Source organism: Pholcus phalangioides, unplaced genomic scaffold (assembly GCF_987345545.1).
Source record: "Pholcus phalangioides strain wild (caught in Gottingen) unplaced genomic scaffold, Ppha-v1.0 ptg000017l_1, whole genome shotgun sequence".
Lineage (NCBI taxonomy): Eukaryota > Metazoa > Arthropoda > Arachnida > Araneae > Pholcidae > Pholcus > Pholcus phalangioides.
The window spans coordinates 18379127-18404614 of NW_028301610.1; the positions used below are offsets into that span (position 1 = coordinate 18379127).

A 25488-nucleotide genomic window follows, 5' to 3' on the forward strand; every position below is an offset into this window, starting at 1 on the left:
AATTGACCAATATAAAAATAATAGCTTTCATGTCATGGTCAACAGAGTCCCGTTACCTAATATAGTAAGATGTGTATATAAGGTAGAGGGACTCTGTTTTTGCTACCAGCGACAATATTCATCAATTTTTATTAATTAAATTTTTAACACTTAAAATTGGCCGAAAATTCGACACAACGCTGTAAAAAAAAACACCCGTTGCTATTCAAGTCCACCAAGGTGTCATGCACAGGGCCGTCTCAAGAACATCATGTGCCCTGGGGCCGCCCTCGCCAGATTCGGGGCCTGGTGCGAAAATAATAGCGGGGACGAACAAAAAAAAAATTAAATATAAAATTTCGAACTGTATATATATAGAAAATTTTAATTTGATGAAATACTTGATAATTGATGCAATGTATCTCTCACGAACCAGGCCCGTCATTTAGGGGAGGGGCCGTTGCCCCCCCCCCCCGACTTTTGAAAATACACTAAAATGGTAATATATATACACAAATATATATATATATATACATTAAGTACATGTGCTTTGCCCCCCCCCCGGAAAAAGTTGAAATGACGTCCCTGTCACGACCCAAACTTGATTCACAGTGACTTCCAAGATGGGTCGTATAAATCCACTTACAGCCAGGGATTCTTGAGCCATGGGTCACGACTGAAATTTGATTCGCATGAGTCTCCGTAATGGGTCGTACAAATCCACTCGCTATCCTATTACAAATGCACTTATTGCGCCACTGGTTTCACTAATTTTGAAAAAATGAACCGTTTCATGGATCGTGGGTGAAAAAGTTAAGAGCCCCTGAGTTAAAGGGTGAATTCGACTCCCCCTGGTCCGGCGCCGGGGGCACCAGATCCACCTGCTTCAGCCTAGTTGCGGCCCTGTGACTTGGCCTTCCATTCACAGAAAAATAAATAAACCGGGCCGTAGACTTCTAAAAGTCGAGAACCACTGACTTAGTGTGCAAGCAGTTGAGTGACTAAATAGTGGACAAGCATATAAATGGCCAAAAAGAGTGGGGACCATGTCAGAGAGCGGCAAAAGTGATCAAATGATTAAAGCCGAAGTCCCTGAGGGTAAAAAAAATCTACAGAGAAAAAACAACCCCCTCCCAGTGCCGTCTTAACGCATGGGCCAACCCGGGCTCTGTCCGGAAGCCTCAAGAGTATACAGGGACCTCACGAAAATAAGACCTAGTTGAAATTTTCTAGAATTTACTAGGTAGGGCCTCAGAAACAGCACTTGACCCGGGGGGGAGGGGCCCATGATGCTCTTAAGACGGCCCTGCTCCTTCCCCCAAGGCCGTAGCGTGCTTTCTCGGGGGCAGTCTTTTCTTAGAGTCTCCTTGAAATGGTTATGCTCAGAAAAAGGAGTTACAAGGCCCCCCCCCCCCTCCAATTCGGCTCGGGGCACCGCCCAAGTTGCCTGTTACGGGCCTGCCCATGTTGCAGGGCCCGGTGTTTTAGCTGGTGTTTGCCTGCCCCCTTCTGTTTCTTAGTACTGGGTCTGAAAGGGATAATTTCAAATGAAGTTTATGAGTTTTATAAATATGAAAGAAGTCGTACGGAAATATCACTTTAATTTAACCACTTTTATTATCAGCTTTGCCCGTACGTGATGCGTGCACTATATACACGAATTTTACCATAAAATTCAATTAAAATAAGTATGAAGAAGATAAAGATTCTTTGTGATGAGTGTCCTGCATAAATGTGTGACGTTTTGCTTTTTTTAATGTTTTTAAATCTCGTAATTAAATCAAAAAAGTTGGGGTTTTATTCTTGTTTACTAGTTAAATAGCAGTAATCCCGTTCTAGAAGAAGCTTTTCCGATTTCTTCGTCCCTTAATATCCAAGCAAGAGGTGTGGGGGGATGATCAGGACGATCACCACACCAAGAGTCTGATAATATGGTAGAATGAATCTGTCCCGTATTTTACGGGACAGTAATGACTAGCAAAAATTGGCTTCTCTGACACATCACTCTGGATTCACGCCTGGGGGGGGGGCGCTGACTGCTGTTTCTGCACCGGACGCCACTAGGTCTAAGACCAGCCCTGTAACGAATCGATTTCTTCGATCTCTCGGGGTTCGTTATAATGGGATTCAACTATCTATCTGATTTTCATGAGTCTCCTCTGCACTTGAGGCCCGGGTGGGACCTGCTGCGCACTTCCACATCAAGCGGCCCGCGGCACATCACTTAAATGAGCAGCGGCACAGTTTCAGATCACTTTAACGGCATGTGACAAATTTCAAGAAAATTTAAGATACACGCCGGCATTTTTATAGATCACTTGAGTGATCCGTGGCACAGTTACAAAGTACTGAAGGGACTCGCAGAACAGTTACAGATCACTTGAGTGACTTGCGATGGCGCTGTTCTCGATCACTGAAGCGACCCGCAACATGTTTTCATACCAATGAAGTGGCCCTGCACTTTTCAAAAGGTTGAGCACCCTTGCAATAAATCAGGGGTGGCCGGCGGCCCGTGAAATGATTTTGTGTGGCCTTCGTTAAGGTAAAAGTGCCAGGAAAAAAAAATAAATTTCTTATAATTACTTGAGCTTTCGGTTCCAGATTAACAAATTGCTTACAGACTACTTATTTCTAGTGACGAAAGTAATTAAATAATTAATTTAAATAATGGTGCGGCTTATACGCTGAAGTGGCGCCACTGGTGCAGCCCACGACGTTGCAGCTGACCATTATGTTGACCCGCGAACAAAGAGAAGTTCTCCACCCATGCTATAAGATCAAGTGTGCTCAACCTTCAGGAGACACATCAGATGACTCTGAGGGCCACATTAGGCCATGGGTTGAGCATGTATGTATTGGATTAAGGAAAGTGTTATATACCTCACAAATGTATCAGAAACTGGATTTGGACAGAGGTTTTATTGCAATATCTGTTCATGTCTCGTTTTCTGATGCTGGAAACACGGGGTCGGACTTAGGGAGGTGTGAAGGGTGCGATCGCACCAGGATATCTTATCTATATCTACCCAAGGGAGGATATCTTATCTATATCCTCCCTTGGATTCGAACCCGGGACCCTGACAACAACCTTCACTGTGGTAGACGAGCATCTTACCACCATGCCACTCGGGCACCTGCCCAGCACCATGGCCCCCACATGGGAGGGGGGCTGACAGGGCCCGGGACCATTATCTTTTTTTTTGCTTTTTCACGCTATAAATTAGCTACAGAAGGGGCCCGTTAAAATTCTGACCGACGGGCCCGCAAAAGATCCCAGCCTAGGGGCCCCGCTACAGGATGTGGGGGCCATGCCCAGCACATCGGAGGCTTTGTTTCTTCGTTTCCCGTCACAGGCGAGGCGCTGTGTATATATATATATTATTGTGTAGTTTGACCATTCTCTCTCCCACTTGAACATGCCAGCTACGTCTGATCTCAATATGCTTTAGGAGCTGGGGGCAGAGCTGACGAAATTTTGTTGACAAGGGGGGAGGGGATCAAAAAAGGCTAAAATCTGCTGACGTTAATATTGGAATGGCTCCCATTTGTAAATACGGTATTAAGGTCGCTTTTAAATGTTGACATAATTCTCCTGAAGTCCCTGTAGCGCAGTGGATAGCGCGATGGACTCCTAATCCAAGGGTCCCGGGTTCGATTCCCGGCAGGGATGGTTTTTTTTTCCCGTCTGCAGTGCAGCCTCTGTGTGTGTATATATTGCATATTCTGTAAAAGGGAAGGGATACAAAACTGCCCATCACTGTGGACGGAGGCTTCGTTTCCCGTCGCAGTCGAAGCGCTGTATATATGTAATTTGTATACATTGTATATTTGGACCATTCTCTCTCCCACTTGAACATATGCCAGCTTCTTCTTTCTTTTTTCAAGTCCTTTCCACACTTCTTTGAAAATGCCTGGCTACGGTCTCCGGCCCTTATGTGTCACTGGGCGCGTGCAATTTTTCTCCCTAGTTAATACAGTCGAATCCCGTTTCAACGAATACCGTTATAGCGAAAATCCCGTTTTAACGAACACTTTTCTAATCGCCCAAATAAATTTACATAGGAACAATGTAACCTGGAATTCCTTTATAACGAAATTTCGTTTTAACGCGAAGTGATTCCTCCGGTCTCTTGGCGTTCGTTATAACGGGATTCGACTGTATATCCATTATGCATTTTACTTTATAGATTGATTTCAGACTAAATTTATAGTTTAAATGCTTTTTGTGAATAATGCCAATTTTCGGACACAACTCCGGGATATGACCTGTAACGTCTACGGGTAGTTCTGGGATTCCAAAAGTAATTATCACTTCTTCCTGCAATATTAATTAACTTGAATGCTTTATTTCTTTACCTGTGAATTTTAGATAAATCCGGCTTAAAGGGGAATGTGCCACAATCTCAGAACAATCAGTGCTACTGCAGAGCAATCTGGAAGAATTTTAAGAAAAAACATTATTATGGTAATTTTTACCGCAGAACATTTCCAGTCGGTTGAGGGCGCGCTGCAGAACAATGCAAAACATTATACTTTGGGGTCCATGGACACTCTGACACACGTCGGGTTTACATTGGCTTCCGAAAGTTACTATCAAACTGATATGTCATGGTTACAAAAAAGCCGTCCGGCAATAAATTGGACAACACAGTGCCAGCTCCCCTGCGAAAACAATTACAAGTGTGCTCAAGTCCGGCCATGTCATAGTTGACGTGTCGGTGCTCTTTTGAACTTGATTTGTTCATGTGAAAGAGGGGGAAAGGCGCCCTCTTCCCTCCTCGAGTCATGATTTTTGAGAGAATTTAAAAAACGAAAAATACATTTTCAAAATTAATTTAAGCTCGATCCCCCGCTTCCTGTCACTCTCTTTACTTTTGTGAGAGGCTTCATAACGTTATGTGCCCCAAATGGAAACATTAAATCTCATATTCGTTGACTAACCAAACGTCTTTGATTCATGAGGGGCCCCACTAATCCCTGTTTTGACCAGGGTCCTAAATAAAAGTGGGGCTCTGGTGCTAGTTGCATGGTCCCACAAGGGTGGAGCTGACAGGGCTCCGAGCCTGGAACAGTTAACTCTAGTTTTTGTTTTTCATGATATAAATTCACTATAGAAGGGCCCCAGTGAAAGATGTCAGCCTAGGGGCCCTTCTCCAGGAAGTGAGGGCCGTCTTAACAGCATCATGGTCCTTGGGCAAAGTGATGTTCTGAGAGCCCTCCACCCGGCTGGGGAAGTACATTCCTACCAATTTAACGTAATTTTAATCTAGAAATGTATAATCTATATAGAACAGATGCCATTATATCATGAGATCCCTTATATACTCGAGTGCTTGGTGCTCTTTCTTTGACATGATAGACATAATCGGTGCGACGTCAAGTTCACGCGATTAACTACCTTCAGATGAAAAAGTTGTTTCCGGATTGGATTGTGGTGAGATTCGATTTGTATTTTATCTCACAGATGGCGGCACTTGTAAAGCCGACGCCATCCTATTGTCCCGCGGGAAAATCGGGAGATTGGCGACCGAACCATCAACGCGAGTAACGTGTCGCTCTCGTAGATTTTTGTTTTGTCATATCATGTTTCGTGTTAGTTGGACTACCCCTACAAGCCTACAATCATCATCGAACCAGACCCAAGCTCAGGGCTGTAGACGGGGGGAGATACGGGGGGGGGCCCAGCGTCACTGGTGGAGTCGACTGATCTAATGTACATATGAGCTGACATCATCATCGTGCCCCCCCCCAGACTTCCAAGTCAATCTCCGCCTATGCTGTGGAAGATCTAATTTCGTCATTCCTTTCATCTTGTTTAATAATAATGATGGCTCCTAAATGGTGTTTCGTTGCACCTTAGGATGTCCATATCTGTTAGGAATTTTCATTTTAATCATTATAATATCCCTATGCAGCACATACTATTACATAGGCCCGAATTTTCTCAACATACTGAAAAAATACCTTTTTATACAGACCCCCGTGTGCCCCCAAACCCCAACTTAGAAAGTTGTTGTCCTGTCTCTCCTGATGCCAAGAAAAAAGAATTTCATGTTTCTAAATGCGAAATATTCACTGAGATATTTGAATTCGAAAAACGGACAAAAGTTTGAAAAAACAGCGTTAAACACGGGTAAAATTGTTTTTCCTCATTTTGACCTATTTTTTCCCCAACTTTCCTCCGTTTTTCTAATTGAAATATCTCAGTGAATATTTCGCATTTAGAAACATGAAATTCTTTTTTCTTGGCATCGGGAGAGACAGGACAACAACTTTCTAAATTGGGTTTTGGGGCACACGGGGGCTGTCTAAAACGTTTGTTTTATTTTCTTTTAATAACTATACAACCGCTTGCAACGTGAATGACATATCTGAGTACTTCACGTTATTTGGAAACTGTTTATACTTATAATTGGAAGTATATATACCTCTAAAATCAACGGTTTACCTGTAAAATGCCACACCCCCCCCCCTGTTTGGTAAGCACCCTGTGTATATTATATGGTGGACACAGTCCAATTAAATGAAACAGTGAACCTTTCTCTCCGGATGGATCACTATGGGCCCGAAAATATTGGCCACCAACGGGGATTTCGGTTAGCACAGGGGTCTTCAACGCATGGCCCGTAGGCTACATTTGCCCTTCGAGGCCCCTGGAACTTTTTGTTGTGGCCTGCCGATCATTTTTAGACAATGACGGTAAACATTGAAAGACGATTAAATTAAAAAAATAATTTGATTGAGCCTAAGAGTTTTACTGCAGCGTTATTGAAATAAATAATTTCAAGATTTAAAGAAATAATGCCAAGATATATTAAGAAAATAATTTCAAAATAGTGAGAAGGAATATTTTCAGAATTACCGAAAAAAATAATTACAGAATCATTTGAGGCGATTTTAGATTGAAAGAAATATAATTAATCAGAAACTTCTTCAGAATTGGTGAGAAAAATTATTTCAGAAGTTCCATAAACGTGCGCCACTTTGTCCTGGAACCCTCCTTTGACCAAAACTGTAAAATAACAAAACGTGACCCAAAAGAATGGCCTAGAGAGCAAGGGACCAGGTCAGTGAGAGACCAAAATAGTGACCTAAAGGGTGTGCAAACATATGAATAACCAAAAGAGTGACCTGGGAGCCAGAGCTGCCTTTTAGACCGGGCCCCGGACTTACGGAAATAATTTCCTTCACAAAAATTCTGAATTTCCATCCAGAATGTCATAAATTCTGAACTTCTATCAAAATTCTGGGATTATTTCTTTCATTTAATCTGAATTTTCATGGGTGCTGGACGCACTGACCTGGTTCCCAGGGTCGCAGTTGGCATGGGGGCATGGGCGGAGATCCGGGGGGTGCGTGGTGGAGGCATTGCGCCCCTAGCGTCAAAGGTGTAGCCGACTGAACTAATGTATATATGAATTGACATCATCATCGTGCCCCCCAGACTTCCAAGTCTATCTCCGCCTATGGTGTGGGGGGGGGGGGCAAGCCGATCATTTTCCCCCGGTGTGGTTTTTTGCTGATTCAACCCTTAAATTGCTCCTTCTACATTACACGGGGGCGCCAAAATACGTACCTGGCTGACTTTGTACCTAGTTCCGGCTTTGTCTTCAAGCTCAAGGCAGTCTTAACAGTATTTCGGGGCCCGATCAATAGCTAGATGCATAGGCGAAGATAGACTTGGAGGTCTGGTGGTGGGGTCACGGTCATTATTGCTGGGGGGCACGATGATGATGATGTCAATTCATATATACATTAGATCAGTCGACTCCACCTTTGACGCTGGGGGGAGGGGGGGCGCAATGCCTTACCATGCCCCCCCCCCGTATCTTCACCCATGGCTAGATGTTCCGTTCTTGTTTCGATGGCGTATGGTTTAATCTATCATTATCAGTGCCGTCTTAACGTATGGGCCTACCCAGTCACTGCCCGGAAGACCTCAAGAGCAGAAGGCATTTACCCCATTCTGTAGCAGGGGGCCCCTTGGCTAAGACCTGTGGTGGACCCCAGACCAGACTTTCCACGGGCCCATTTATAGTGAACTTATTACTTGGAACAACAAAAAATGATGATAATCGTCCTGGACCCTATTGCTGGAACCCTTTCAGCTCCACCCTTGTGGAGGAAATGGCAGAGAGGTCTCATGCAAATGAGACCCGGTTAAAATTTTCGGGAATAAACATGTAAATTAGTACGGATAAACATTTATAATCAGGTAGGGCCGCAAAAACATTTTTCCCGCAGCCCCTTGATGCTCTTAAGACGGCGCTGATTATGGTTTAATTTAGTTTCTCTCGTAAATCTTAAAACTCAGATTAATGTTTTGTTTTCGTTTTCTTGCTGATTTTAAACTTTTGGAAACAGAAAAATTTTTCAATAAGGCCAGGAACACACACACAAAATAAAATTAATAAATTAAGTAAATAATAAATAAATTTCAAAATTTTCTTTGGCCATCATTTTCTCCGCAGCCGCGGACTAGCATGACCATATTTGAAAAACCGGGACATTTCATTGATGCACAACTGGCGATAAATCATGAATTCTTGAATGAAAAATTTCGAAGTAAATTTTCTTAGCATATTTGAAAAATGAGCATTTTCACAAAAACAATAACGAATGCTATCGGAAAAATAATTCTTTCCTAGAAAATACGGGAAACGTGGACTTCACTTCATTGTTCGTTCGGTTCTCCTTAGCCACCTCAACTGTTGATGATTGTTTACTTCAGGGAGAGAGTAAAGAGTTGCAGGTTTGAAAAATAATTTATCTTAATTTTTCATTCTTTCTTCGTTTTGATTTCATTGTAAGTTTTGTATCTTCTTTTTGTTATCATTCTGTCTTTTGGTTGCTCACTGAACTCTCCTCTCACTGTCTAGGTCACTCTTTTTGTCATTTTGAATTTTGCTACCCTGGGAAAGAGCACCCACCGGTAAATACACCTCTGAGTCATTTGATTTTTTTGTAATTCGAAAACAAAACTAAAAAAAATTGCCGTTTTTTAATGTAATATTTGAGATTTGGAAAGCAGTTTCGTTGAGTAGTTCCTCACTTACTGATTCCAGTTGCAACAACTATAAATGAATGTTTCTTTGAATTTTTTGACGTTTTTCCTGACTCGTGTGTTAACGGCAGTATCAAATCTAAGCACAGCATGCTTATAACACGGGGTACCAATGTAAACAAACCACAAAATAGTTAAATAAATGATGGTATTTTTCTCAACCAAAATAGAAAACAAATACGATCTCTAATCGAAAAAGAAACTTTTAAAACGTGAAATTCGAAAGGTACGTTTCTGTAAATGGAAGTTAAAATATTGGTACAACTCATTTTTTTTAGGAATTTATAAATTCAGTTTTTATCATTTTAATTTTCCTGAATAATCAGTCAACGTATTATTTTTTATCTCGCACCCCTAAAAAAAAATGCTCTCCAGCATGTCTGGTTGGGAACCACTGCTCTAGATCATTCATTAACCTGGTCCCTCAATCTGTAGGTCACTCTTTTCTGAGACTAACTCGGATTATCCGAAAAAAACTTTCAGAGGACAATCTTTATTTTATGATAAATATAACAAGAAGTAAAAAATTAAGAAAATATAAAGTCTGTCACTGGGCTGGTTGAAACTTTATCATTTGATGAAAATATTCTTAATTATTTTCATTGGACATGCATATTATTTGCTGTTACCTTTTTATAGTGCTTATTTTAGGTATTTTCATTGGCTTTTTGCCTGTCTATTTCGGTCATTTTTAGTGCCTAAACTTCTGGGCTCTAGTCATGAGATGCGATATTGCTAAAGTATAATGAGGGAAACCCTATCTCTCTTACCTCCTGTAAATAACACTGCAGGGGGAAAAAAAATAAAACTTTGTTTCAATTTTAACAACTGAAACAAAATGATTGCTCATTTATTCCAAAAGTTGTCATTTTCTCATTAATTATATAAAACAGCATTTCTCAACCTATGGTCAGTAGACAAGGTGGTCCGTGATGCCCATCTTGGTCCATGATGATTGCATACGTGATTTGCAGGTAGACTCGATAATTTAATTTTCACTGAATGAAAAATTAATCAATCATTGCAATTGATATTGAAAAATAGACTATAAAATTTGAGTCTGAAAGCAGATATGAGAACACAGAAATTATAAATTATTCCCTAAACATAACATATAATACAATTTGCCCTCATCTACATTTCTGAATAGTTAAGTGTATGTGTAAATAACTCTCTGCTCTATCAGAACGATGGCGCAGGCTTGACCAGAGGTTCACTATTGTTCTGCCTAAAGAATAGAAACATTAAGTAGGTGTTACACAAATGTCATTTCAGCCAAATCCCTATGACCCTTTTTCGGATGTCCCGTGGAGCAGAAGGAGGGAAAATAATTTTCAAGCTGGCCACTTTTGAAAACATTTTGTTTAAGTTGAAATGTTTTTTTTCAAACCATTTTTCAAATCTTCTGTGATCCTCGGAGGGTTAAAAACACCGAACAGGCACACATCGATATTGACAGATCACCCATAACAAAGTTTGGCAATGCCCATCTTGATAACCACTGACTTGCTGTATATGCGTCTGAAATTTTATTCAAACCTTTGTGACTATTTTTTATTATTCGTGACAATAAAAATAATCAAATAATTTTCACTTTTTTAAAAATATTAGGCTGTCTGCAGATCACCTGTCCCATCTTTCTAAACCATAGGTTGAAAAATGCTGCATATGCATGCACCCTTAATGACGTCGCTTATCCCAATGTTCACAATAAATGGTGCCACTATTCCGATCAATAAAACTGACCACAAGAATGATTTTTCACAACTCTAAAATAGAACCACTAAAAAAGCAAAAACAAAACATTGACCATTATGGGAATTTCGAGGGCTATTGGTGAATGCATGTGGGAAGAAAAACAAAAACACATATTAATGAAGAAATATATGTTTGAAAGTGTAGAAAAATAATAATAAAAACTCTGCAAACCCCTGAAAAGTAGAACAAAAGGGTGAATTTTCCAAAACGTAGGATGCTTGAAATGACATCAAAAAGGAGGACGGTTAGTAACCCTACATTGAGGCCACACATACACCCAGAACACTCATTCCAGCATGTGTCGATTCATTAGAATTCTGTGGAGGAATGAGTATGAGGTGCATTTATGGTTAAGTAGTAGTAGTAGGGTATTAAGAAAATCAGTTTATCCTGAGGAGAGTGGGGGAACCTATCTTTGTATAGAAGAGGACAAGTTCCAGCCTAATATAATAATAATAAATCCTATAGGATTTAGGTGCGGGTTCAAATCTGGCCCTGGAAGGCAGAATTTACCTTCTTTTTATTTTTAAAAAGTCAAACTAAACATTAATTTTTTTCTGTTTAGATTTTTTTGCAATTTTGCCAGCCCTGATATAGCCTGGTAGTTTAAATTTGCATAAGCTATATCCTAAGGTCCAATTCTACTATTTAAGGGCTTGTGTAGCTTTGGAGATTACATTTGAAATAGACTGTCATTTCATTCTGTTTCTCATTTTTTTCATTTGATCCACTCTAAAATTATATTATTACATGTAATTTAGTGTAAGTAGGCCTATATACATTTTCAACGTTCTAATATTGTTGTGAAATAATTCTATTTAAGCTTGAGAAAAAGCTGAAGTCCAAGCTGCGAGGATCCCCTCATGTCAATGAAGCTTTCATGAATACTGATACTATGGCAAGTATGTCAAGCACCCAGAGACTTTCTTCTCTAACAAATGCTGGTTCATCGATCACTACAGCTGAAGGTCAATCAAGTGATTCTAGACTTGGTCCATGTAATTATGAACATTTTTTCTTATTTATTTTTTGGTAAATTGCTGAGTCAGATAATCATAAGAAAAAAAGTTAATCAAAGTTTTTGAAAAACCAACAACTCTTGAGGGAAAGGTTAGCGGTAATTTTCAAAGACTGTTTGGAATCAGTGGGTGGGGTACGTCAGTGGAAGGAATCTAGGACAAAACTATATTATGTTTTAAATGACACGATTCCCTTGGTTTGTAAAAAGCATGTTTGTTCATTCCACCTCCTCTGGTTCAAATATAACATGTTAAATCATTACCTTGAAAAGAAAAGGGCATTCTGGGAGTATAAAACTGGAAGACGTGACCTGTCATCATTCATCGAAGAAATAATAGAATTTCAACTCCTCGGTCCTTGACATATGCACACAAATTTTGACCAATCCCAGGCACTGCAAAAAATTGTGATTGATACCAATCTTGATTTGCTTACTTAAATTACTTTACTTATTACTTTTAATTACTTAAATTGAAGTTTGAGAACAATTTGAAAATTAATTCAGCATGTCTACCAACATGGAAAAGTAGTGGTTGTCAAGTCCTTGATGAAGTGAGAAAAAACCCTCACCCCCAGTATTTTTTACTGGTTTTCTTTGGGAAAAAAATGCTTTGCACCTCCCCCAAGAAATTTGAGTTGTTCCTAAATTTTTTCATCAGTCAAGCCCTGTCGTAGGTCCCCTTCCCCCGACAGACCAGTCACGACCCAGGCTCTGTCCCTCCAGGGATATAAGCCTTTTACCCTTGCGGGTTGGGTCGCGCTGGGGGGGGGGTCCCCTTCCCCCAGCATCAATGTGACATCATCATCATCAAATTTGTTTTTCAGCCACTTTGCTGGGCATTTTGTCTGGTTGTGGTCTTTGTGTTTGAATTTGAAGTGTCTTTTTTTTTTTTAAATTAAACTTTTTTTACATGCACTTTCAATTCAATAAGCAATATTAAAAAAAAAAACTACAAATTTTGGATTTTGGAAGATGAAGGTGCATAGGAGATATGGTGTGGAGAGGGGTGTTAGGTTTAAGTAAATATAGCAGGCTAGTTTTTTTATTTATTGATCTTTCCTTTATAATGATTGGTGTGTTCATTGTAGTTAATTTTACATCTGATTTGTATTTATGAAACATTTTGGAGTAGAAACATTTTATTCCCTTGTGAATTCTTTTACTTATACTGGAATAATCTCACTTCAACATTCCTTCTTCATTCGTACCTGGTTTTGTGAATTCTTTCAGTCTGCAAAGGAATATCTTTGTCCACTCCAACTGTTGGTAAAAGGAAAAGGAAGATGAGCATCCAGAATAATGCTGCTGAACCTGTCCCATGTGGAAATCCACAAGCCGAACATGTTTTCAAGTGGCTGATGTTTCCAAAAGTCCCAAAACAGTTCTTTACATTTGTACTGCAAATTTATTCTGCTATGTTTCAAAGTCCATGGAGATCTGTTTAAATAACAAAGGCACAGGAATTAAAAATTAACAAAAAAAACCCCTGTAATACTTCACTGATGAGATAGGCAAACTTATATAACATATGAGAGGATGTACGATAATAAAAAGAACAAGGAGAAATTTACTTAAAAAATATATATCATGAAAATTGATAAATATAAGTACAGTAAATTATAGGTATTTGCTTTATATATTCTTTAAACTTAAAATATATCATCACATAATCTATATTATAAAAATACTAGCTATAATACCCAGTGCTGCCTGGGTTTTTTTCAATTGCTGGAAGATTTGAAAAAGGGACAAACCATTATAAAGAAATAAACTATTATACATAATACTGGCAGGATTAAAGAAGTGGCAAACCACTGTAAGGACGTATGCATGTCTGAGATGCATTGCTAGGGAACCACGGTAACCAAAGTAAACATTCCGAAAGTGATTGTTGGGGCTCAGGAACCATTGTTGCCTGACAGGTTTTTGCCCATTTCAGGCATTTTCCCAGCTCTGACAAATTTTATAGTAGCCTGTTGTTCAAGTCGGGTTTCGTTTGGTATATATGCAAAATTTGGTGATGATAGATTCAAAATTGTAGATTTGTATAGAGAACATACACACAGACAGAAAAATAAATTTTATATTATAAAAATATTATCGTGTAACATTTTAATTTTTTAAAGTAACTTGAAATTTCACTCTGTGTTCCTGAACAGTGATGTAGTCCAAGAAAGGAAGAGAATATCTTTTGGAGCACAAGCACCCTCCCCTCATGTCCCTTTCTTGTTTTGCAAAACAATGGTGATGAAGTGGTTTTTATTTTTGAATATCTGGGACAATAAAATTCTTAATATCACATTTTGTAACATACAGTTTGGTTCTCCAGATATAGTAGAAGGATATGATGTGCTGAAATTCATTTGCCATTAGAATTTGTATATACTCACTATATGCAACTATTTTATCATAAATACAGTGATACATCGGCAAACAAAGATAATTTGTGAGCCAAAGATTTCCCATAAGTTTCTGTGAAAAATCCTTGAATCCGCTCCAGGTACTGCCAAAAATTTAAGGTTTTTTTAAATACTAAGGAGTGCTTTAAAAAAGACAAAAACGGACCAAACATTAAAATGAACAGCTTCAAAGTTGGATGAATTAGAATTTACAAGAAAATAAGGTGCTGAAGATAATTTTTATTTTACACTGTGTGTACACAACCGTTATGAAGCTGGTGTTGACACAACCCAGTCGAGTTCATAGATGTCCCCATTATTTCATTTGTGATTTGGTCAGCCCATTTCTGTGTCTGATACATTCAGTTTGATGCTAAGTCTTGCACTGAAAAAATGTGTTTCAAAAACATAGGCTTTTTAGTTTTCTAATGCATTCTATGTTAACCAAATGTTTCATTTTACATGCATTGGTTCAAAAAGCCCCACTACTCTTTTGAAGTGGAAGTACATCTGGAAAAAGATTCTGAGGTGGACATGAGTTTATCAGGCTCCAGTGACAGTAATTCTGATGATTATTGGTACTAAAATTCAGCTTATGACTCAGCTGTTTGTTAGCATGTGCATCCATATCAATGAAAATGTTTGTTAGCTGAATCTGTATTCGTTTGCCAAGAAAGAAAAATCATTAAAAAAATCTGTTTGCTAAAAAATTCCTAAATCGAGGTGTTTGTTAGCAGAGATACTCTTAAATTGGGACTCGTAAAGTGTTGTTTCAATAAATGTATCATTTTACAGCTAAAGCATTGAATATGTATTTTTGAAATTTGTCTTGTATGCTGAATTACATTGACTTGTTAATTGCAGAGATGAATAGGAGAAAAAACACCTTTATTTAGTAAGAAAGCCAAGTCATTATGATGGTTTGTTTAGCTGTGATGAGTTCAGCAAAATATTGGAAAAGGTGCTATACTTTTAATCTCCATTTTTACTTGTAATTTATCTCTTTTTTTTGTCAGCTTATCTGTCATGAGTTGATGCACAGTCTCTTATTTACAGCTGTTAGGCTTTTGAGTTATGTTTTTGTTCCCCTAATATTACATTTTCTAAACTCTATATACCGTGTGGTGTTATTTACTGATATAATATGATGCATTTTTCAGAAACTTGATCTTTTCAAATATTTAAGGTTTAGAATTTGAAGGTTATTATAATTAAAAACATTTTAACTGGGTTATTGGAGTTTTGAAAGCTTAATGTACATCAATATTTCCTCTAAACATCAGCTTTTACTGCTTAGTTTTTAAAGCAGCAGTTTTCAACCCTTTGGGGCACTTTATCTTTGTTCAAATTCTACCGAAATATACTTTTTTCCATGTTATATACAGGGTGATGCATATTATATTTACCGACTTGAAATCAAAACAGTGAGCTGCTGAGTGTTTGTAGTAACTGTATGAAATGAAAATATACAAGTGGACATTTAATATAGTGTATAGTGCATTCAATTGGGAAAGCATTGTATATAGTCAGCTACAATTTTTTAAATTGAGTTTACTGTACAACAGCGGCTTCTAACTGGTGCCCCCCCCCCCACTAAGCCCTTAGGGCTCTGTGTGCACTTCCGACCCAAGAACTCTGTGGCCACTTGAGTAAACTGAAATAAATCAATAACTTTTTGATATCTTAGTAACAAAAAAGGGTCTTTGGGGCTCTGCCTTAGAAGTTATGTACTGAAAAAAGGCTCCCACAGAGCTCTTTTTAGTATATAACTTCTAAAGATTAATAAAGGTTGAAAACCTTTAGTTTGTTAGTACCAAATAGTTGTCTTTGTTTGTATATGTACATTTCTTTGATAAAAAAAAAAAACCCTGCTATACAATATTGTGGGGAATGATCACTATAGGACACATTTAATGGGACACTAAGACAGTTTATTATGTTGATCTTGATTAAAATGAGAAACAAAACAATAAAGCAAAAACATCAGTGTGGGAGGCCACGTCTGGTCTCACCCACGTACACTTCGACGTCTGCGTCTCTCAGCTCTGTACACATCGTCAGAGGGTGCTCGTATCTTACCGTGAAAGATAGGATGTCTTCCTTCCTACATCAGCCATGCTGGTCTGTAGCATGCGCCCTCGCATGTGCAATACTCATACATATAATGTACATACATATAAGCAAATAGACAAACTTGCAAGGAAAAATAATTAAAAAAAAAATTAAAAACATTCGGCATAATACGGCTAAACGGCAATAATAATTATAATAAAAAGACATCTTAGAAATGATAACCACTACGCACATCCGCAAACAAAAAAAAAAGATATTGACTCATAACTAAAAATTAAAAACACGTAAAAATGAAAGTCAGCGACAAAAACACATCAAATGAGAAAAATTATTGAAAAACAGAAAACACGCTGAAAGAAAAAAATATATGTACATAAACAAACAAAAAAAAAATATTTCGTAAGTTTCAAAATTACACGTGTATTGAAAAATGATAATACGCCTAATCATGAAATAATACGCTCATAATCATAATAATCATCTATTATTCATGGATATACGAAATCAATAGGATCATAAATAAAAAAAATCAATGGCATTAAAATGAAAAGAAAGCAGAAAAACGTATACACATAAAATAAAATCAAAAAGTCAAATATTCATATTATTGTGACAACGTCTTTCAGTTTGTATTTGATTAGGTCTTCTACGATAGTTATGCGTCTTTCTAACCTTTGACATATGTTTGGAGTTTTTGTTGAACGTCGGCAGATGTCCAAGGTGATTGATATTGTAGGTGTTCAAAGGGGTATCGTCTTTTTGATGGGGATGCAAACTACTCGGTTTGGCAGTCTTTCTATTAGGTTTTCGGGCAGCTTGATGAACGCTGTTGGATGTCCAAAAAGACATAGTGACGGCCAAAACTGCAAAGAAGAGGTATGCTGCAACACTTATATATGAAAAATATTGTAGAGATGATAGCAGAAGTGACACAAACACTATAGCACTTTCTTTCACATCTGTCCAATGCATCAATTCGGCAACTAGAGAAAAGAAACAGCAACAACCTTCATCATTAATGTTGTTATCAGGTTTAGCTTCCGTGACGGTGGACTCTGTTGAATGTTTCACCACCTTCTCGTCATCTATGTTGACCATATGTGCAACCAGCTTATCACACACAGGACTCATCTCTTTCTCATCAATATAGTCTTCAAGCAAATTGAAGAATTGTTCCTCATCAATATCACGTTCGATGAAAGGTAGTTGTCTGGGAGAATGGCACATTGGTTTGTCGTCTGTGACCGTGATGCAAAGTTCAGCATTCACAGTTTCGGGTTTAGTAGGCACATCAGGTGGAAATAATTGGTCACCATCAGTTTGGGTTTCTTTTGAGACCAAGGGTGAAATGTCAATTTTAGGGTTTTCTTCAAGTATCGAATAAATGAGTGGTTTATGTACATCGTCAGACGTCTGCTTCTGAAGCTTGGAAAATATCACACCATCGGGTGTAATAGTGAGTTCGGCTTGGTTTATAACATCACATCCTAAGATAATATCTAATGTCATGGAAGGATTTGCCACAACGTGTATCTGAGCAGTAAGGTTCTGATCGTCAATGGAAAGCGTCGTTTGAAAAGAACCAATGACACAGATTTGTGAATGACCAAATCCAGTTAGAACACTAATATTCGTTGTTAGCTTTGGTGATCCCAGATGGATCCATGCATTTTCTTTCATGAGAGTCATTTGGCTTCCTGTATCAACTAAACATTTTATTTTTTCACCCATGATTCAAACATCTTTGCACATTTTATCTAGCAGAGTAGCTTGGTAGGTATTATTTATGTCAATGGCATCATGCAAGAATTTTTGGATGGTTTGTGGACACGCGTCAGATTTATGACCAAATTCGGAACAGGAAATACACTTTGTCCTCGATGTTTCTCTGGACATAGTCTAGAAATATGACCATTTCCATTGCAATTAAAACATGTGATCTGCTTTGATTGCCTTGGTGTATGAAAGTTTTCGAAACTCGGGTTTGGCTTTTGACTGCTTAATTTTGGGTCACGCTTGCAGAACCAATTGTTTATATTATGAGAATTTTTAGCATCGTTAGTTGAATGATGAAATACACTCGAGGATCGGCTACGGCTTGTTTCATTAAAGACTTTTTCTTTTTTCATACATCATTAATTTTGTTTTGAATTCGGCAATCGTCTGGCACCCATAGAGTAGAAATTTATTTGCTGGGAAATCAGAAATACCGTTTATACAATACTCTATAATCGACGCATCATCGATAATACCATTGCCATGGCTAGCTAATTCTCGAACAGCTATAAAATTTTCTGAAAGGGTTCATGATGGACACATTTTCCGTTGTTGAAGTCGTCCGTGCAATTCGGCACTGCTTATCTTCATGCTAAATTCCTCAAGTAGTGCTCCCTTTAATGCTTTCCATGTCGTTAGCCCTCTTTGAGACTGGACGAACATTTTCGCGAGGCCTACAAGGTTTCGTTTTACGAGCATGATTTTTTGTTGTTCGTTTAGGGAAGGAAAAAGAGAAAAATTCTCCTCCACGTCCCCTATGAAAGCATTCACACCATATGTATCTTTCCCCGAGAAAGACCTCATCGTCTCTTTCAAGTCGTTCAAAACCAGCCAATAACTTCCGTCTTGACAGCTATGATGATTTTCGAAGGGAGGGTTCGGAATTCTCGTCACTACAGCATTTTTGTTTACATGCAAGGGATCCCGTGGGGTGAACGAGTCTCTGTTCTGCTTAGTGTGAGGGTGGATATGTGGTGGGGTGGAGTGGGTGTTCTTTTTTCTTTTCATCAACTGAAGCCTGCGATATGGAGGTTTCGGCGGTGTCATCACTGTCCTCCTCTGAAGAATTATTATTACTACTATTATTTATTTATTTAAATACAAACTACAGGCAAAAGCCCAGTTACAATTTGCATATATGAATACAAGAAAAACATGTATATACAAAATTCAAAGTTTAAAAATATACATCAGTATTACTGCATCTCAGAAATCGGTACAGAATTTTTCAAAACATCAGAACGATATGGAGGAACATAAAAAAGATTACGACATCTAAGATTGATTCGTGGGCAATAAAAAGTAATAAGGTTTAGAATGTCAGGTGCATCAATATCAGAGTGAATAATTTTTACAAAAAACCTAGTAAGGGCCTTGAGACGGCGAGTTTCAAGGGAATCATAACAGAACAATGAGCGAAGTAATTTTGTTTGGTAAGTAGTGATTATATGACTGATGTTTCTTAAAATATACATAGCGTAAAAACCTGTTTTGAACACGTTCAATTTTAACTATATTAAATAAGCAATGAGGATTCTAAATTATGCTACAGTATTCCAAAATAGATCGAACATAGGAATTGAAAAGTAACAAAATAGTTTCAACATTGTGAAAAAGCTTACTATTACGAATTGTAAAACCAAGACTTCTGGATGCTTTAGACTTTCACAATTGTGAAAGTCTTGCACATTCGACAAAAAATTAAAAATTTCGTCGCAAATCTGTTCCTTTGTTTCTGGGATTTCCAAATGCTGGGCATTTCCGACTGAAATTAACTGGGACAAATCAAATGATTCTAGGACTATTTTTTTTCTTTCAGGAACATCAACATTAAAAGGAAATCTCTTGAAAGTTCAAAGCTTTTTTCTGCTGCTTCGATCGAAGGGTTCGTCAAAAATGATGTCATTCAAGAGCTTTATGATTGATGATTTCTCAAATTTGATTTGAGTTTTTCTAGAGTTTGAGCAATGGATGGAATTTCTCTGAGAGAAATCTCCAGTATGAGAAAAAGAACTCACCCCGTCTGATGAAAACAAAAAGTCTGCAAGTAATCCAGAGATGCACACATATACGCAGAATAGCACTAGATTTTCGTTTCGTCTACAAAATTTACTACACTCGTCATTTATCTAGGGGATGGTTGGGTTGAAAGGGCGGGCCCCGGCTGAGCCCCCAAATGTGGGGAATGATCACTATAGACACATTTAATGGGACACTAAGACAGTTTATTATGTTGATCTTGATTAAAATGAGAAACAAAACAATAAAACAAAAGTGTCAGTGTAGGAGGCCACGTCTGGTCTCATCCACGTACACGTCGACGTCTGCATCTCTCAGCTCTGTACACATCATCAGAGGGCGCTCGTATTTTACCGTGAAAGATAGGACGTCTTTCTTCCTGCAATATAGACATCGGTGCATTGTGAAAATAACATCCTCTAAATGCCCTCTTTCTGCTTGAATTTTAGGTGATGTGGGAAGGAAATCATATATGCTGAGACCTTTCTGCATGTTTTCAAACTCTAGTTTTTACATCTAGAAATTATATTCAAATGTTTTGTTAGAACAGATGATCTTTCAATTTAAATGGCATCGAAATGCTATAGTTTGTTAAGCACATAATATTGATATTGTGCATGTTTTTTTTTTAAATATAATTTTCATTCAGGAGCACTTGGAGTTCAATACAAACATTGATATTGTCAAGTATGAGGATGGAAAGAAGATTGTCCAAGAATATGATGGAAGAGCATATGATCCTTTGGTTTGGGCGGATTATAGTGTAATTGTTTTCTTCTATATGAATAATAGAGGGTTTTCCTCTTGATATTATCTTTCCCTTTCTGAAATTTTTGTGTTATGTGCACGGAGATATTATGCATTTCCATGTCTCTTCACTCATTAGTATGGAAGTACTTTTAGGTTGTGCATACATATAAATAAAAAGGTTCTTTAGCCAAAGTTGAAAAAAAAATCTTTGTTAACCAAAAGATTTGTAAGTCAAGATATCTCTGCATAAAAATTAACAGCTGAAACACAGCTTATAAAGAGAACTATAACATGTGTCTTGAAGATATCACATTTATCATAGGAACTTTGAATTAGCCGCAAAAGCCAAAAATTAACTCTTAGAATTACGCAATTAGGCTATGATTAATTTGTTTGATTGCAATGCATAACTGTATTTGATACAGTGCACCTTTGAAGACCAAACACACCCCACTTCCCATCTCTGAGATATTGAAGCGAATACAGTGCACTACAAAAGTTTAGATACTAGTTGGGATCACATAAAGTATCCGAAAGCTACTGATTGCAAAATCACAAATCAATTACCACTTGATAGGGTGAATATTTTCTCTATTTTCAAATTTATAAAACTAGACTATACTCTTTATAGGCAACATAATGACAAAATAAACAAAAATAGCATATAAACAATCAACACAAAAGTTTCGACAAAGTCAAATTTTCAGCAAAATAAAAATTATCTAAAATCTGGTCAGATGTCCCTTTTCCTTAATAAGTAAGTTAATGCAGATTTCTATGAAGAAATTAGTTCTTGCATTATCTGCAACCCAAAACTATGCCAATAAATCTCAACGGAAGCTCCAAGATCTTTTGCAGAGGAATACTATCAATTATTTTCATAAACCTCTTGACAAAATGCCTTAAAGATTCTAAACAGGTTTGAGATGGAGCCACATGTTGCCCAGTAAAAACTTTAATATTTTGGTTATTAAACTAGGCTTTTGCATGATCTGCCTACATGACTAGGGCCTGCCTGCATTATCTTGCTGGAACTCGCAGAGACCAACTACAGGTTCACCAGAGTAATAGATCATTTTGTAGTGTCTGTAGGTAATGCTGAGCATTTTGGTGACCTCTGAGAGGCTATCGATAGATGTCCATTGCAGTAGAATGTAGCCAAAACCATCAGTGTAAACCATCACCTTGTCTAAGGCCAGAATTACACTATAAAAATTCGATAAAAGTCCTTATAAAACTTAAGAAAAACAACCAATAATCGCATCAATTACATTTGCTCCAATTTAACCAATGCGCTTATTTATGGCATTTTTCAAGTTTTATAAAAGAACCTGTATTAACCAGTCAAGTGGCAATGACGAATATATGGGTCATAATGTTTCCAATCCTTGAGTGGTGATGACGAATGAATATATGGGTCAAACTTTTTCCAATCCTTGAGGGGTGGTGACGAATACATGGGTCATGGAAGACCTGTTCCTTCCCCCTTGACCTATTGTACCTTGACTGACACCTTCAACGCCTCCTAATCCTTCAAATGAATGAAGCGCTCGGTTGAACAGTACAATGAATTGGTTGTAGACCATCACAATAAATACCGTCTGTACAGAATAAGGTGTGGCTTTTTTACTTGTAACTTGAAAGTAAGAATGTGCTAGATTGTTAGAATGGAATTTTGGGAGGGGTGGTACAGAGAGAGAGAGAGAGAAACTGTTTATCTTTCCAAGGAGGGGAAACTGTTTTTTCCCCACTTATATTCACAACATGTGAAGCTGTACGAAAAAAAATTTCTGAAAAATATTGGTTTTTTTTATTTTAATTTTTCAGTGAAATCTCGATATAACGATATTCTCTGGGCCATGAAAAATATCGTTGTAGAAGGATTATTGCTATATCGAGGGGCAGCACTTTAATATTAGGCTATAGGCATTGCTAAATAAGACGAAAAAATATCGTTGTAGTAGGATTTATCGTTGTATCGAGTGTCATTGTAACGAGATTTCACTGTATATAAACACATAAATAAACGTATACAATCCACTAAAATCCAACAAAAAAGTTTATTGACTGGAAGATGAAATTTAAATTAAATTTTTTTCCAGAATTTATTTTTTTTTAGAATTTATTCTGAGTTATATGTATATAGATTTAATTTGAGACTTGCATAATATTTCGTGCTATTTGTTAATACACAATAGCTGTATTTTTTTTACATGTTTTAATTATATTTTGCAAATTTTTGAAATACAGTGAAACCCCGCTACAACAATAAGCAATAAATCCTTCAACAATGATATTTTTTTCAAGTTTTGTGCGGAAATGTCACTACTATAATGTCAAATTGTTGCCTCTCGTTATAACGAGAACCAATATACAACGATATTTCTTTCTTGGTCTGCATAAATAAATAAATATATATACACACATAATAGCAGGGCCACAAGTAGGGGAAAGCAGGCGGGTCTCGTGCCCTGGGCGCTGGACCAGAGGGGGGGGGTGCAAATTTCATTCTCAAACCTTACCTTCAACATTACAAGGGGGCGCCAAAATGCGCACTTGCCCCGGGTTTGCCCAGCCAATGTCCAAATTTTCTGCTTTGACCGGCCCCCATGTATAGATTCTTATGGTTTAGGGTCATCATCACGTTGACATATTGTTTGGATAATTGTGACCATTTATAACTATGGTTAGCGACAGCAACTCTGACGATCAAAGGAATCGGTATATCGATATCTTAGAGATCCATATAAAGATCAGAAAGACTTTTTTTCTCTTTTGAAAGCAATAATAGTCTATGTGAATTGCTCCCTACCAAAGAATTTTATAAAGAAATAGCTTGTACGCGGTATACGTCAAAACCAAGACTTTCTTTATTTGAAAACGTATGTGATGTGGCCTTTTTGAAACATTGTGCTGCATGTTTAATTTGTCTTTGGAAGCAAAATCTACTGTTTTATCCGACGTCTTAATTTCTTTTACTACGCAAGAATTTTTTCTTTTTTATGTGAAATTTGAAAGAAAAAAATCATAGATGTCGGTTTGTGAAAAATAATATTGAAATTGACATGTTTTCTGAGCAGCGTCAAGGCATGAAACGATTCCCCCAAGTACAGAATGTTTCGTTGGCGTATGAAAAGGGGAGAAGGGGGTTTGGGTTTCAAGCTTTGGCCGATATTATAGCGTTATTTTTCAGTAAAAACTTTACTCCCCCCCCCCCCTTCAGAAGAAAACAAATTTGACCCCCCCTCCACCATTCTTGAGAAGATTCTGAGAACGCCTATGCTGTGTATAGGCCTAATTTTGATACACAAAGCTAATCGATATATATAGTAGCTTTCGTAATACATACAATGCATGCAAAAAAGAATGGGATGATTGTGGTCCGGATTTGAGAATATAATTACTTTTGTATAATTCTTTCATTCTCTTTGAATGATTTAAAAAAAAGAGACCAAAAACTGTTCGGTGTTTACGCACTTACTAAAATAAAAGACATATTTTGCATGCTTATAGGCAAAAATGATTTAAACGCAATACGTTTGACATTTACAATCATACCAAGAAAAATAATAATCGGCACATATTTGTTCATATGGAATGTTATTATCTCATCAATTAAATTTTTAATCTTTATTAAAAGGCATTATTTTAATCTATTTATTTTGAGAATGTTCAGATTACTGAAAAATGCGTATCGTTCATGCAAAATGTGTTATTTGCTTAATCGTATCATTTTCCAAGCTGGTACAGATATAATGAAATTCTCGTATATTGAATACATTTGCTGTTTTTTCTAACTTCGTTATAAACGGGTACAACTGCGTATGTGTGTATGTATGCAGGTTTTTTTCTTCAAATTTGTTTATAGAATCCTATGATAACACATGCAATTTACGCAAAGCGTAAAAATTCAATTATATGTGACCAACTGAACGTGGCATTAAATACAAATACAAATACAAATACAACGCCACAACAGGCAAATTGCCCAACGAGGTGGCTGACTTAAGAACATCATGGATCCCCGAGCCCCTACCTACTACTGCTACACCCCACATGCCCCCCCCCGCGGAACCCCCCAACGAATCGGTAAATGCGGGAGTGTACGTGTAGTGCAACCTGACGTATAGTTTGTTTCTGTGTAATGCTTGTTATGTGTAGTGCTGTCATCTGTCCCCAGTTTTACTAACTATGAGTGAAGTGTTATGGTTGAATGATTTACCGTTGTAGGACTGTTGCTCTCTGTGGCGAGACTTTTTAACGGGGAGATCGGCTCGCATTTGCGCCTTGAAGTTGGGAACCACAGAAAACCAACTTCAGCCGACTACATTGAGATAAACCCTGAAAAGCAGTTGTTATCGTTAATTCAATTACAATTTTGACAAATATTCCATTTCTTTTGTTACCTTTTATTTTTGTTTGGTCAGTATATCATCAAAGAAAGTAAATTTCATCAAAAGGAAAAAAAAAATTCTGTAAGATACATCGCGTTGCTGAACATTGGCTCAACTTTGAACGAGGCTCAAATAGGCTTTTAAAACGCTTGCATTTATAATGTATCCTAAATTATTAATGGCATGTATTAAATACATCATAATATTGCTTCCTTCCATATACACATAAAATCAATATATTTTATAATCAGTTAG

The 25488-nt window shown here is 37.5% G+C and overlaps 1 protein-coding gene and 1 non-coding gene across 2 annotated transcripts; both read left to right on the top strand.

Moving 5' to 3' along the window:
• The first annotated feature begins 3576 nt into the window (after positions 1 to 3576).
• On the top strand, positions 3577 to 3649 carry TRNAR-CCU (transfer RNA arginine (anticodon CCU)). The gene has a single exon. It is a non-coding gene; the product is annotated as a tRNA-Arg (tRNA).
• Positions 3650 to 8862: 5213 nt separating this feature from the next.
• LOC149072480 (uncharacterized) lies at positions 8863 to 13301 on the top strand. Its single transcript, XM_089246813.1, has 3 exons — positions 8863 to 8911; positions 11625 to 11799; positions 13053 to 13301. The coding sequence occupies exons 2-3, from the start codon at positions 11682 to 11684 to the stop codon at positions 13265 to 13267; spliced, it is 333 nt and encodes a 110-aa protein (XP_089102939.1). The 5' UTR covers positions 8863 to 8911; positions 11625 to 11681; the 3' UTR covers positions 13268 to 13301.
• Positions 13302 to 25488: the final 12187 nt, after the last annotated feature.